At 54.0% G+C, this 14,242-nt stretch overlaps 1 protein-coding gene across 1 annotated transcript; it reads right to left on the reverse strand.

The window, feature by feature from the left end:
- Positions 1–1,376: 1,376 nt before the first annotated feature.
- LOC142930548 (group XIIA secretory phospholipase A2-like) lies at positions 1,377–13,804 on the reverse strand. Its single transcript, XM_076073242.1, has 4 exons — positions 13,721–13,804; positions 12,519–12,592; positions 6,209–6,377; positions 1,377–3,827 (listed from the first exon to the last, which is right to left on the reverse strand). The coding sequence occupies exons 1-4, from the start codon at positions 13,770–13,772 to the stop codon at positions 3,706–3,708; spliced, it is 417 nt and encodes a 138-aa protein (XP_075929357.1). The 5' UTR covers positions 13,773–13,804; the 3' UTR covers positions 1,377–3,705.
- Positions 13,805–14,242: the final 438 nt, after the last annotated feature.

Here is a 14,242-nt window from a genome sequence, read left to right on the forward strand (position 1 = left end):
ACATGACTGATTGCAGAGACACGTGACTGATGTGTCTGTATCTACGCGTGCCTGGGGAGCGGTAGTGCAGCGGTTAGCGCACTGGCCTGCAAAACCCGGCGACCCCAATTCAATTCCCGCTCGCAGCTAAACATCAGTAGCGATATCTGAACTGGTCGCGGGGCTCCCCTGGGTCGACTCGGCCTTAAATGAGTACCTGGTGTGGAGTGTAATCATCGTCATCACTTGGGAGACAAAGGCGGCCGGGCGTGGTGTTGCCCACACCATCACCTCGTGCGCCGTGCCGGCCTTCATAGGTGCTCGCCAACAGCGCTTTTCTCAGCAGCCTATGTCAGGCTACACGGGTGATCTTTGCCTTTGTGTCTCCCAATCGTCTCTGCTATTCCCCCAAAGTTCTTACAACCTCGCTCAATTCAAGAAACGTGTTTAGTCAATCTTGATTTGAAGCTCTCGTGACTGCAGGAATCCATACTCTTTGGTTCTTTCTGTAAAGTCCCGTAGGTATATTTTTTATTTTATTTTATACCAACGTGACTTTACCGAAAGAACCAATGAGTATGTGTTTAGTCGTCTTCTTGCAACTCGGATAGCGCTGTCCGGTACTGGCCGATTGTGGTTTAGGGCCTGTGTGAAGCAACAGTGATTAGGACGCCACGGTGGGAAGATGTTAACTACCTCGCCTGGTATGCAGGAGGTCCGTGGATTCCCGTGGTCGTGTGGATTTTCCTCCGGGTCCTCCGGGTTTTCCCTCCGCATTTAGAATCAACGTGCTTTTTCGAAGAGGCCGCTCTCCTTCTATCTTACAGTTACATGCTAATTTCTCATATTAACATCATGCTAATTTCTCACATGAACATCATGCTAATTTCTCACATCAACATCATGCTAATTTCTCACATCAACATAATGCTAATTTCTCACATTAACATCATGCTAATTTCTCACATTAACATCACGCTAATTTATCACATTAACATCACTAGCCCCGGCCACTTCTTTATGACCCTTGGGCTACACCCATGTCAAACCTTTTAAAACAGTCTGCCTCAGCAGCAGGCCATGCTTTCCCACCTGATGATGAACGCTTGGTGTTGCGCCCGAAACGTCGTGATTTATTTTCTTTTATACCAACGTGACTTTACCGAAAGAACCAGAGTCTGTGTTTTTAGAGGATTTGGCTGCCATAAATGTGCACGTGATAAGCCACTTCGTTGAGCTATTATTTGTGGCCAGGTCGCTATTGAATAAGAGTTACATAGCTCCGTGAGCCTTACCTGGTAAAATAAAAAAAAAACTGTTTAGTTTAGTTGTTGTTGTTGTTGTTGTTAAAAGTCAACGTGGTATTGGGATGCGAGGTAAGGACACGGGATTCAAGACAATCTCTGAGTCGATTTTAATTTTCAACCAGCACTGGACCACTCAGACAGCCAGCACTGACGAAGAACACAAAAAAAACTACCAACTAAAAAGTGCGCAAAGAAGCAAACTTGAAATACAACCCCCGGGACTGCTGAGGGATGGTGCTGGCGGCCTGTGGGAGAGACTAACAGCGGAGTGAAAGCTAAAGGAGGCGACGCGCCTGCTAACGGGGTGAAAGAAGTGCCGGTAATATCCTCGTAGCAAAAGTAGCTACACATGTAGCGACACATGTAGTAGCTACTACACATATAGTAGCTACTACACATGTAGTGTGTAGTAGCTACGGGCCCCGCACTTTCAAGGGCCCCGCGCTAAATGCTTTCAAGCTATCAATTCCGATTCAGTGATTCTGCACTTGCTCTATTACTATAGTACTATACCGCCTTCAACTCTTATGAACGACTGGGTGTTTAAGGTTAGCGATTTGTCGTATTAGCTTGCTGTATAGCAAATGAAAAAAATACAATTACTTTACTGTGCAAGTTAAAATTTGCTTTTAATATTTATGTATATATTTTTTTATTTAGGGCCCCTTTATAACATCACATGCTACAGGCCCCGCACGAGCTTCATCCGGCACTGGCTGTGAGGCTACCAGTGTCAGGCTAGGAGGTGAAGCTGGCGGGGTCGATCAAGTAACGCGGCGCTTCTCAACCCTCCGAAACAAGAGGCCGTACGACATACAACGTCCGGCAATTCCCCGGTCCACAAATACACGAAGGAGCCATCAGAGCGATACACGAACACTCCGTTGCTCCGTGACGCCGTAATCTGGGCTTGGCCACCTGAATGTGAGATTGTAAGTCATTTGCTCTGCGTCTACATCAGCAGCCGTACGAAAGAATAATATTATTTTCGTGCGGGGGCGGGGGGCTTGGGAGAGACCAGGTTGAGAAATATGAAACAAATATATTTTACCCTCTTTGGCATTAAAACAGGTGTTCCGATGTTTAAACACTAAATAGATTCCTTTTTGCGAGGCATCAAGTCTGCATTAACCACAAATACTTGTGGCAAAACATGTAAACGAACATGCTCTGATAATAGTATACGCATCTTTTAAAGCTTGGCCCTACGCCAGAGACAACAGCCTTCTGCGTCTACACCAGCAGCCGCACGCCAAGAAGAACAAGAAGATCACTCCACGGCACACGCGCGCGCGCGCACGCACGCGTGGAGCTCGCTCGCTCCTTCGCCGCCACGCGGAAGCGAACATTGGCCGAGGTGCCCTTGAGCGTTCGGTCTTTGGGCCCCGAGTTGAGATGAACGCGCCCCGGTTCGGGCTCAGGCGCCGTTGCCGAGAGCCGTTCGGCGATTCCGACTGTAGGTGAACTCGTGAACCGCCCGCGCAATGCGACACAGAGCACTGTGGGGTGCTTCACGGGGCCCACGCCGCCTGTCGCCCGCACGCCGGCTTGCCCCGAACTGTGCACGCGCCACCGACGGCGTTGAGAGGGCCGGCGGTGGGGGGCTGACGGTAGCCGCCCGTTGCTGGAATGCGAATGCGCAGCCAATGGAGAGAGGCGGGGGGGGGGATCGGCCACTGAACGGACCGGAGAGTTTGTTTTTTTCTCGTTTGCGAAGCGATGTTCCTTGCTCTCCCGAAATTCAGAAATCACCGCGGCATATCTGCTCGGACTTTGCCGCGTTGGCGCGCTGATGGGTGGAGCGCTGGTCGGGCTGGTCGGGTCGGGCTAGAGGCTTGGGCTAGCGGGGTCAGTTTATTGGGTCGCGGTAATAGGGGCAGGCTTGTGGGGTTAATCTAGTAGGTCGGGATAGTAGGGTCAGGCTAGGGGATTGGGCTAGTGAGGTTAATTTAGTATGTCTGGCGAGTAGGGTCAGGGTAGTGGCCTTAATCTGCTAGGTCGGGCAAGTAGGGTCAGGGTAATGGGGTTAATCTGGTAGGTCGGGCTAGTATGGTCAGGGTAATGGGGTTAATCTGGTAGGTCGGCCTAGTAGGGTCAGGCTAGTGGGGTTAATTTGGTAGGTCGGGCTAGTAGGGTCAGGGTAATGGGGTTAATTTGGTAGGTCGGCCTAGTAGGGTCAGCCTAGTGGGGTTCATCTGGTAGGTCGGGCTAGTAGGGTCAGGCTAGTGGGGTTAATCGGGTAGGTCGGGCTAGTAGGGTCAGGCTAGTGGGGTTAATCTGGTAGGTCGGGCTAGTAGGGTCAGGGTAATGGGGTTAATCTGGTAGGTCGGGCTAGTAGGGTCAGGGTAATCTGGTAGGTCGGCCTAGTAGGGTCAGGCTAGTGGGGTTAATCTGGTAGGTCGGGCTAGTAGGGTCAGGCTCAGGCCAGGGGTCCGTGGCTTGGCACACACACGCACGCCTCCCTCTGGCTTAGCAGGAAAGGTCGGCAGCTCAGGTTGTCCATGCCCTGGTGGATGGCGTCCATGATGGAGCCGCACTTCCCTGCGCACCGCACGGATAGAGAAGAGAAAGAGGAGCTGCGTTGCCACCGCCGCAGATTCCGAGCTCACCTCCATGAGGCCTAGCATCGAGAGATCCATAGACTCACACAGAGACCTATAAACTCACACAGAGACCCATAGACTCACACAGACACATACACTCACACAGAGACCCATAGATTCACACAAAGACCCATAGACCCACACAGAGACCCATAAACTCGCACAGAGACCCATAAACTCACACAGAGACCCATAGACTCACACAGAGCCCATAGACTCACACAGAGACCCATAGACTCACACAGAGACCCATAAACTCGCACAGAGACCTATAAACTCGCACAGAGACCCATAGACTCACACAGAGATGCATAGACTCACACAGAGACCGATAAACTCACACAAAGACCCATAGACTCACACAAAGACCCATAGACTCGCACAGCGACCCATATACTCGCACAGAGACCGATAGACTCACACATAGACCCATAAACTCACACAGAGACCCATAGACTCGCACAGAGACCCATAGGCTCACACATAGACCCATAAACTCACACAGGGACCCATAGACTCACACAAAGACCCATAGACTCGCACAGAGACGCATAGACTCGCACAGAGACCCATAGACTCGCACAGAGACCCATAAACTCGCACATAGACCCGAAGACTCACACAAAGACCCATAGACTCATACAGAGACCCATAAACTCGCACAGAGACCCATAGACTTGCACAGAGACCCATAGACTCGCACAGAGACCCATAGACTCGCACATAGACCCATAAACTCGCAGAGACCCATAGACTCACACAGAGACCCATAAACTCGCACAGAGACCTATAAACTCGCACAGAGACCCATAGACTCACACAGAGACCCATAGACTCACACAGAGACCCATAAACTCACACAGAGACCCATAAACTCGCACAGAGACCCATAAACTCGCACAGAGACCCATAGACTCACACAGAGACCCATACACTCATACAGAGACCCATAAACTCGCACAGAGACCCATAGACTCACACAGAGACCAATAAACTCACACAGATACCCATAAACTCGCACAGAGACCCATAGACTCGGCCGAGTCGACCTTGCAAAAAATTCTGCTTAGCTCAAATGGGCTTGACAAGTGACCCACAGATCATATGGAGAGCCGTAGACTCACAGCGACCCTGCTGAGATGAAAGCGCTGTAGTCATGACCATCCCCTGGCTCGCCTCCAGGCACGGGCGCGCTTCCTACTTCTTTGTCCGAGTGATGATGTCCGAGTGATGATGTGATGATGTCCCGAGTGATGATGACCGAGTGATGATGTGATGGTGACCGAGTGATGATGTGATGATGTCCCGAGTGATGATGTCCGAGTGATGATGTGATGGTGTCCGAGTGATGATGTGATGATGTCCCGAGTGATGATGTCCGAGTGATGATGTCCCGAGTGATGATGTCCCGAGTGATGATGTGATGGTGTCCGAGTGATGATGTGATGGTGTCCGAGTGATGATGTGATGATGTCCCGAGTGATGATGTGATGGTGTCCGAGTGATGATGTGATGATGTCTCGAGTGATGTTAGCGAGAACCTATGAAGACCAGAACAGTACACGAGGGGGTGGGTGGCCAGCACCACGTCCGTGCCTGGCGGCTGCTTGGGAGCGGTGGCGCAGTGGTTGACGCTGCGCTGCGAACCCAGCAGTAGGTATCCCGAGTTCGATTCCCGCTCGTGATCAATAACAGTGGCGAATATCTAAATCAGTCGATGGCTTCCCCGCGGTTTGACTTGGTCTCAAATGAAAACCCGGTGAGGTGTGTAATAAATATCAGCATTGGGGGAGGCAAAGGCAGCCGGGCGTGGTGTTGACCACGCTCCCCTGCACAGGTGTGTCTGTGCGTGTGGGTGAGTGCGTGCACAGGTGTGTCCGTGCGTGTGTGTGTACGTGTCCGTGTGTGGGAGCGGTGGTGTAGCGGTTAGTGTGCTGCGCTACGAACCTGGCGACCCGTGTTCGATTCCCGCTCACGGCCAAAATCAGTGACGATTATCTGAACAGGTCCTGGCCCTACCCTAGGTCGACTCAGCCTCAAATGCGGTGTGTAAACATCGCCACTGGGAAGACAAAGGCGGCCGGGCGTGGTGCTGGCCGCCCACCCCCTCGTGTGCCGTTCCGGCCTTCATAGGTGCTGCTCGCTAACAGCACTTGCCCCAACAAATCTGTTACAGGCTACACGGGGGATATTTGTCTTTGTGTGTGGGTCCGTCGCCAACAGTCCATCGAGGCTACAAGGGGTGAATCTGAGTCGTGGGTGTTGGCCGTCCAGTCGCGTCTGGGGCGGCTCCGGTGGCCGGGTTCCCACCGCCACCACCTTGCGAGAGCGCGAAGAGGTTGAACACCCAGTCGAGGCGGTCGCATACGCGGCCCATGCAGCGGCGGAATCGCGAGTCGCAGTCCACGCGCGAGACTCCGCACCTCGCGTAGCAGAGGTCGTGGCGATTACAGCAGCGAGTCACCCCGGCCAGCGCGCTCACCTCGCCCTGCACGGCAACACCAAATAAATGATTTAAAACACGGACAGACGAAGATCGCCCCCCCCCCCCCCCAAGTTATATCCTTCAACGGACTGTTGGGGCAAGGTGCTGTGAGCGGGTAGCGCGTGTGTGTGTGCACAGGTGTGTCCGTGTGTGGGTACACAGGTGTGTCCGTGTGTGTGGGTACACAGGTGTGTCCGTGTGTGTGTGGGTACACAGGTGTGTCCGTGTGTGTGGGTACACAGGTGTGTCCGTGTGTGTGTGGGTACACAGGTGTGTCCGTGTGTATGTGTGGGTACACAGGTGTGTATGTGCACAGGTGTGTCCGTGTGTGTGCACAGGTGTGTCCGTGTGTGTGCACAGGTTTGTGTGTGCACAGGTGTGTCCGTGTGTGTGTGCACAGGTGTGTCCGTGTGTGTGCACACAGGTGTGTCCGTGTGTGTGCACAGGGGTGTCCGTGTGTGTGTGTGCACAGGTGTGTGTGCACAGGTGTGTCCGTGTGTGTGGGTCACAGGTATGTCCGTGTGTGTGTGTACACAGGTGTGTCCGTGTGTGTGGGTACACAGGTGTGTCCGTGTGTGTGTGTAGGTACACAGGTGTGTCCGTGGGTGTGTGTGTACACAGGTGTGTCCGTGTGTGCACAGGTTTGTGTGTGCACAGGTGTGTCCGTGTGTGTATGCACAGGTGTGTCCGTGTGTGTGGACAGGTGTGTCCGTGTGTGTGAGTGCACAGGTGTGTCCGTGTGTGTGTGCACAGGTGTCCGTGTGCGTGCACAGGTGTGTCCGTGTGTGTGTGGGTACCCAGGTGTGTCCGTGTGTCTGTGGGTACAGAGGTGTGTCCGTGGGTGTGTGTGGGTACACAGGTGTGTCCGTGTGTGTGGGTACACAGGTGTGTCCGTGTGTGTCGGTACACAGGTGTGTCCGTGAGTGTACACAGGTGTGTCCGTGTGTGTGTGTGCATAGGTGTGTCCGTGTGTGTGTGTGTGCATAGGTGTGTCCGTGTGTGTGGGTACACAGGTGTGTCAGTGTGTGTGTGTACACAGGTGTGTCCGTGTGTGTGGGTACACAGGTGTGTCCGTGTGTGTGTGTCCGTGTGTGCGTCCGTGTGTGCGGCAGTGGAGCGGTTAGCGCGAACTCGACGACCCGAGTTCAATTCACGCTCACGGCCAACACCAGTAATGATTATCTGAACCGGTCCTGGGCCTCCCCTAGGTCGACTTGGCCTCAAATGAGTACCTGGTGCGGTGTGTAAACATCGTCACTAGGGAGACAAAGGCAGCCGGGCGTGGTGCTGGCCACCCACCCCCTCGCTTGCCGTGACGGCCTTCATAGGTGCTCGCTAACAGCACTTGTCCCCAACAGTCTGTTCAGGCTATCGGAAGGGATCTTTGTGTGTGTGTATTTGTTATCGTTCTAGTTTGAACTTGTCGAACCTGGAGCGTGCCAATATTAGGTGGGGCTTCCTATTTGCCTCGTCAAAAATCCCCATACCTGGGGTGTTTTATTTACTTATTTATCATGAAACAATCCACTCCCTCGACTCCCCCGCGAGTGATGGGGCGGTTGTGGAGAGAATGGGGGCGTTCCCATACCTGGCCTCCGAAACTTTTCATCAGCTGCGTTACGCGGTTGTGTTCAAGGCCACATTTCTGCCATCCTCCCCTCACCTATGCATGTGAAACGCGGAACCATTTAAAGCATCGGTGGGGAACCTTTTTTCTGCCAAGGGCTATTTGGATATTTATATAACATCATTCGCGGGCCATACAAAATGATCAACTTAAAAATTTTGCCTGTTATATTTGGTCAAACATTTAATTAACTCACCCCTAATGCGATGGCTGGAAACTGCTTCTCTTTGGCGAGGCGTGTGGTGATGTTAGCTGGTATTGATGATGCTGCTACTCGCAACTGCTTTTCCAGGTTTGCTCCTAGATTTATTGAATTTCGAGTCCCGCCTGCGGTTGCCTTGGCAGGGCCAGAGACCAAATGATTTCGCGGTGCCTTATACGGCCCGCGGGCCGGACGTTCCCCACCCCTGCTTTATTAAACACTTTTCGACTGGATTGTGTGAGGATCTCGCAGATCCTGGAGAGATCTAGACACGGGAGCATCGGTGAGCTTCGGCAGGCGAGGCAACGTTGGCTGGGTCACGTAGCCTGCAAACCAGCCACCGCAAGCCCAAGCAGCTTCTGTTTGCTGGATAGAGGGGGCTACACGGGCTTGGCACGGGCAAGATAAGAGGTGGGCTGACATGGTTACAGTACGGGAGGATGTGGAGCTGAGTGGACTTGCCGATGACTGGTACCAGCAGTTTCAAGATCGCCCTCTGCTGAGAAGGCTCGTGAATGACGCTAAAGCGTATTTGGAGGCAGCCGCCCTCCAGCAACAACGGAGGGCAGAAAGAGCGACGTTTACAAAGCACGGCTGGTGTGCATCTGCCAGTCATCTCAGGTAGTCATCTCATAGCACCTGGGTCTGTCCCGTGACTTTCCTGTAAGCGTCCCTTCGACACGTCACGTGGCGCCAAAATGTACCTAGCCTGACACAGGCACCGTAGAGATGTCACTACCGCTCGATGGTGAACAAGCGGCTGTTGTTGATGTGTGCGTGATGCGCTGTGCATTATGGTGCTGCTGTGTACGCGATGTGCTGTGCATGATGTGGCACAAACAACCCCCTACCTCCTCATGGCGTTTGTAACCACCACAGCGGCCAAATGGGGGCTCTGGACGGGTGCGAGGGGCTGATACTCCTCCACCTTCAATTAATTACCACAAAACCACGATTTCAAATGTTTTTTTATTAAGCTTGTGCCGGAGGCCCCGGGGGGACAGGCGTCTATGACGTCTCCTGGCCAAACCTCATTTGGCGGAGCCAGGAGACTGAATCCTTCCCCTCCGGGTTCCTCCAGAAACAACAAAAAAACCCATTACGGGTGGCCACGTGGAATGTTCGAACGCTCACTGTGGAGGAGAGGCTGCCACTCATCTGTCGGGAGCTGGACCGGTACCGCCTGGATCTCTGTGGTATTCAGGAGGTCCGGTGGACCGGTTCTGGCTCCTGCCACAATGAGGGGTGGACAGTCCTCTACTCGGGGCAGGAAACTACCAAACAAAAGAATGAAGGGGGCGTGGGAGCGTGGCGGTGAGGTGTGAGAAGCTGTAAGCCCCAGGCTACTTTGGGCTCGCCTTCCCATCAACCAGAGGTGAGGAGTGGTGGTCGTGGTTACTTATGCCACCACTGAAGACAAGCATCCGTGGGGGGATGCAGGCAAGGCCGATAAGTCAGATGCCTTCTATGACCTCCTGTCACAGGTGCTAGCTATAGTGACCCCTCGGGATAGAGTAATCTTGTTGGGTGACTTCAATGCCCGAGTTAGTGATGATGCTGGCACCTGGTCTGGAGTGATTGGAAGGCATGGGCCAGATAAGCTCAATAACAACGGTAGGAGGCTGCTAGATTTTTGTGCAGCTCATGGGCTTGTAATGACCAACACGTTGTTCCGGCATCAGCGCATCCACACAACATCATGGATGCATGCCGGGTCCAAGCAAGAACATCTGCTGGACTACAAAGTGACGGAACAGCGGATGCCGGCCAAGGTCCTTGACACCAGGACCTACCGTGGAGCTGATCTGCTCACTGACTATTGACTTGTCATCTGTAAGATGCGCCTGCTATTCTTCCACTCCGGTGGTGGGTGTACACCCAGGACCCCATTCAAACCCATTGTGGCATGGTCTCAGCTAGCTGATTAAAGTTGCAAGTGAAAATTTCATCAACACTTGTGGCTGAGGTTGGCATCGTCCCCCACTCCTCCTGATGTCGAGGGTAAATGGGCGAGGTTTAGGACTGTGGCTCATGCAGCTGCAATGGCTGCTTTGGGTACGCGGTCCAGACCTCCCCAGAGACCCTGGCTGACAGAGGGGATGGTCAGGCTGGCTGAGAAAAAGCGACATGCCCACTCTCATCGGCTACAGCATCCCACGTCAGAGAATGAAGAGGCTTACCGCAGCCTTCGCTCGGAGGTTCGGAGAGCCGTGAGGCGCTGCAAGGATTGGTGATGGTCGCAGGTTGCTGAGGAGATGGAGTCTGCCTCAATGGCCCTCGATCACAAATTTATTTTTAACTCCATCAAAAAAGTAACCTGCAGTGCCACACCTATTACCATCATTAGGGTAATGGATGGTGATCCAATCTCCGACCCCCAGGAACAGGTTTGCAGATTTTCTGAGAATTTTTGTGAGGTCCTGGGGGAGGGAAAATCCCTCAGCCTGGAAAACATCATGGGACAAAGTGGGGATGACCCTGCTGAGGCTGCGGTGCCTCAAATATTGGAAAAAAATTCACCCCCTGTGTGGCTGGCTGAGGAGCCATCTGTTGAGGAAGTACTGAAGGCGATCCAGAGTCTGAGACCAGAAAAGGCACCGGGCAGAGATGATCTCCCAAGCAAAATGCTTAGGGAGGGTGGCGTTTGTGAACAGACTGCCCTACATGACATCACAACAACAGTCTGGACCACTGGACGGGTTCCACAGGATTGGAAGGATGCCCTGGTGGTCTCCCTCTTTAAGAAGGGGGACGACAGGGGAATCTCACTCCTCTATTTCTATATATCTACTTCGATCACGTATTTCGAGAAGCCTCAATAGCTGTACCGGAGGAATTTATATCTGGTACATATACAATGGGAGGCTGATCAATGCCCGCGTGCGGTCAAGGGATGGCTCCCTATTGCTCAACCATGTTATGTATGCCGATGATCTGGCAATTTCTGCTCACACAGAGGAGTTGGAGGCGCTGCTGCTGAACCTGGAGCTTGCCACTAAGAGGTGGGGCCTTACCATCAGCCCCACCAAAACTAAGCACCTGCCTGAGTACCATCGGACACTCCACCCCCCAAGGAAGTTGTGGAGAGAGTGAAGAGTTTCCCATACCTGGGCAGTGTGCTCATGACCGGCTCCGGTTTGACAGCAGAGGTCTCACTCCGAATCAGTCGAGCGGCATTATATTTTTTTTATCAGTTGCGTAACGCTGTATGGAAGCTACCTGGTCTGTCGCTCCGCACGAAGCTTCAGGTCTTCTCGGCCACGGTCATTCCTTCCCTTCTCTATGCTTGCGAAACATGGACCCCCCCTAATGGAAGATCTTCGCGGTTTAGAAATATTTAGGCTGGCCTGCTTACGATCCATCCTGGGTTTAACCAGGCTGAATTGTGTGAGGAGCTCACAAATCCTTGAAAGATCTGGACAAAGTCCTATCGGTGAGCTCCTCCGTCAGGCAAGGCTGCATTGGCTGGACCATGTAGCCCGCATGCCCAGCCAACGCATGCCTAAACAGCTTTTGTTCGGCCGGATCGAGGAAGCTAAACGGGCACAGCACGGGCTAGAGAAGAGATGGAGTGATGTGGTACAGAAGGATGTGAGCTGAGTGGACTTTTGTCGATGACTGGTACCAGCGGTGTCAAGATCGGCCTCGTGAAGGACGCTGCTGGGCAGTTGGAGGCAGTCGCTCTCCAACAACAACGGAGGGCGGAGGAGCGACGCTCACAACAACGAGCACAGAAAGTTGGCACAGTAGAGGGCACAGGTGGTGCATCAGCCAGTCATCTCAGTCAGTCGACCCGTGGCACCTGGGTCTGCCCCGTGACCTCCTGCCAGCGGGCGTTCGACACTTCACGTGGCCTCAACGTGCACATAGCCTGGCACAAGCGTCGTGGTGATGTCACCACCACTTAGTGGCGAATGGCGGTTGTTGATGATGCGCAGTGTATGATGCGCCGTGTGTGATGCGCTGTTCATGATGTGCCGCGTATGATGCTGCTGGGTCCATGGTGCGCCGTGTGTAATGCTGCTTTGAGTGTGATGCGCTGTGCATGACGCGCCGTGTATGATGCTGCTGCTGTGTGATGCGCCGTGTATGATGCTACTGCTGTGTGATGCGCCGTGTATGATGCTGCTGCTGTGTGATGCACCGTGTATGATGCTGCTGCTGTGTGATGCGCTGTGTATGATGCTGCTGTGTGATGCGCTGTGTATGATGCTGCTGTGTGATGCGCCGTGTATGATGCTGCTGCTGTGTGATGCGCTGTGTATGATGCTGCTGCTGTGTGATGCGCTGTGTATGATGCTGCTGTGATGCGCACGTATAATCCGAAGACAGGAGAGCCACATCCGTTCGGAGCAGACACGAAGCCGGGCCGAGGCTCGGGTTTCGATCCTGAAACAAGAACACGCAGCGACTCCCTGTCAGACTCGTAGACCTGTTGGGGGCAAGTGCTGTTAGCGAGCACCTATTAAGGCCGGCTCGGCACACGAGGGGGTGGGTGGCCAGAACCACGCCCGGCCGCCTTTGTCTCCCCAGTGCGGATGTTTAACGCACCACACCAGCCAGTCGACTGAGGAGAGACCCAGGACCGGTTCATATTTTCGTCACTGTTATTGGTCGAGAGCGGGAATCGAATTCGGGTCGACGGATTCGTAGCGCAATGCGCTAACCGATGCGCCACCACTCCCCGTAACACACAGACACGATCCCCTGTATAGCCTTAACAGACTGTTGGGGCAAGTGCTGTTAGCGAGCACCTATAAAGGCCGGAACGGTATACGAGGGGGTGGGTGGCCAGCACCACACCCGACCGCCTTTGTCTCCCCAGTGGCGATGTTTTACACATCGCACCAGGTACTCATTTGAGGCCGAGTCGATCTAGGGGATGCCCAGGATCAGTTCAAATAATCGTCACTGGGTGTTGGCCGTGAGCGGGAATCGAACTCGGGTCGCCAGGTTCGTAGCGCAGCGTAGCGCTAACCGCTCCGTTCACCACAAAGTGGCGGTGACGTCACCACGGCGCCTGTGCCAGGCTATGTGCACGTTGAGGCCACGTGAAGTGTCGGACGCCCGCTGGCAGGAGGTCACGGGGCAGACCCTGCAGGTGTCACGGGTCGACTGACTGAGATGACTGTCTGATGCTCACCCCCTGTGCCACCCCCCCCACTGTGCCAAACTTCTGCGTTGCAGCAATAAACTAAAGCAGCGTTTCCCGTTCCAACGCGCACCTCTTCCAAAACGTCTGCTCAGCGCGTGGAAGAGAAGGCCAAACATCACCTCGAGCAATTTGCCAGGGGCAGTGCACTGGAAACGGTTACCGGTTCATGCCTTCAGAACCGATAATCGATTCTAAAAGCGATTATCGGTGTACGGGTTGTCGTTTAACAACCCGGATAGAAATTCACACACACACACACAAACCAACAACTCAACGCAGTCAGTCACACCGCGACCTTAACAGAAGAAAAAACGTTATAGACGACGTTTCGGGCATTGACCCCAGCCCCCCCCCCCCGTTACCGTTCCCGCACGTATAGCGGCAGGTCCCCTCATTCCCGCCCAGGTACTCCATTGCAGTGTCCAGGAAGCCCCCAAGCGCCTCCACTCGCTCCAACACCCAGCCCCCCTCTTCCTTGCCCCCCACTTCCACGCCCCCCACTTCCGCGCCCTCCACTTCCGCGCCCCCCACTTCCGCGGCCCCCCGATGCACCCCCCCCCGATCCGGCTCGCTCTCATTCCATCCACCATGCCCCCCCATCGCCACCGCCACCATCACCACCAGCAGCACCATCATCATCAGGAACGGCAGCGTGGGTCTCATGCTGTCGGCTGGGTCGTTCGAGTCTTCCTCTCGCCGAAGTAACGCGGAGTGGAGGGTTCAGGGTCGCGACAGCGAGACCCGAGCAAAACTCTCCGGGCGTATATTGGCGTTCCCTGTCCCCGTCGCGCTAACGTGGAGTGGGATGAGCGGGCGACCCGGAATCGACGCGGTTGGGCAAGGTTCCCAACCCCGCCTGCTCCTTGTTTTGTTAATTTTGGACG

Source organism: Petromyzon marinus, chromosome 41 (genome assembly GCF_048934315.1).
Source record: "Petromyzon marinus isolate PM22_M1 ecotype Great Lakes invasive population chromosome 41, UKy_Petmar_22M1.pri1.0, whole genome shotgun sequence".
Taxonomy (NCBI): domain Eukaryota; kingdom Metazoa; phylum Chordata; class Hyperoartia; order Petromyzontiformes; family Petromyzontidae; genus Petromyzon; species Petromyzon marinus.

Bases quoted from the DNA above. Each gene is read 5' to 3' on its own strand.
- LOC142930548 (XM_076073242.1), bottom strand. From the start codon at position 13,772: ATGGAGTACCTGGGCGGGAATGAGGGGACCTGCCGCTATACGTGCGGG. The intron at 12,593-13,720 runs GTAACGGGGGGG...TTCTTGTTTCAG, and splicing joins CCGCTATACGTGCGGGAACG to GATCGAAACCCGAGCCTCGG. The intron at 3,828-6,208 runs GTGGTGGCGGTG...TGCGGTGCGCAG, and splicing joins CCTCTTCGCGCTCTCGCAAG to GGAAGTGCGGCTCCATCATG.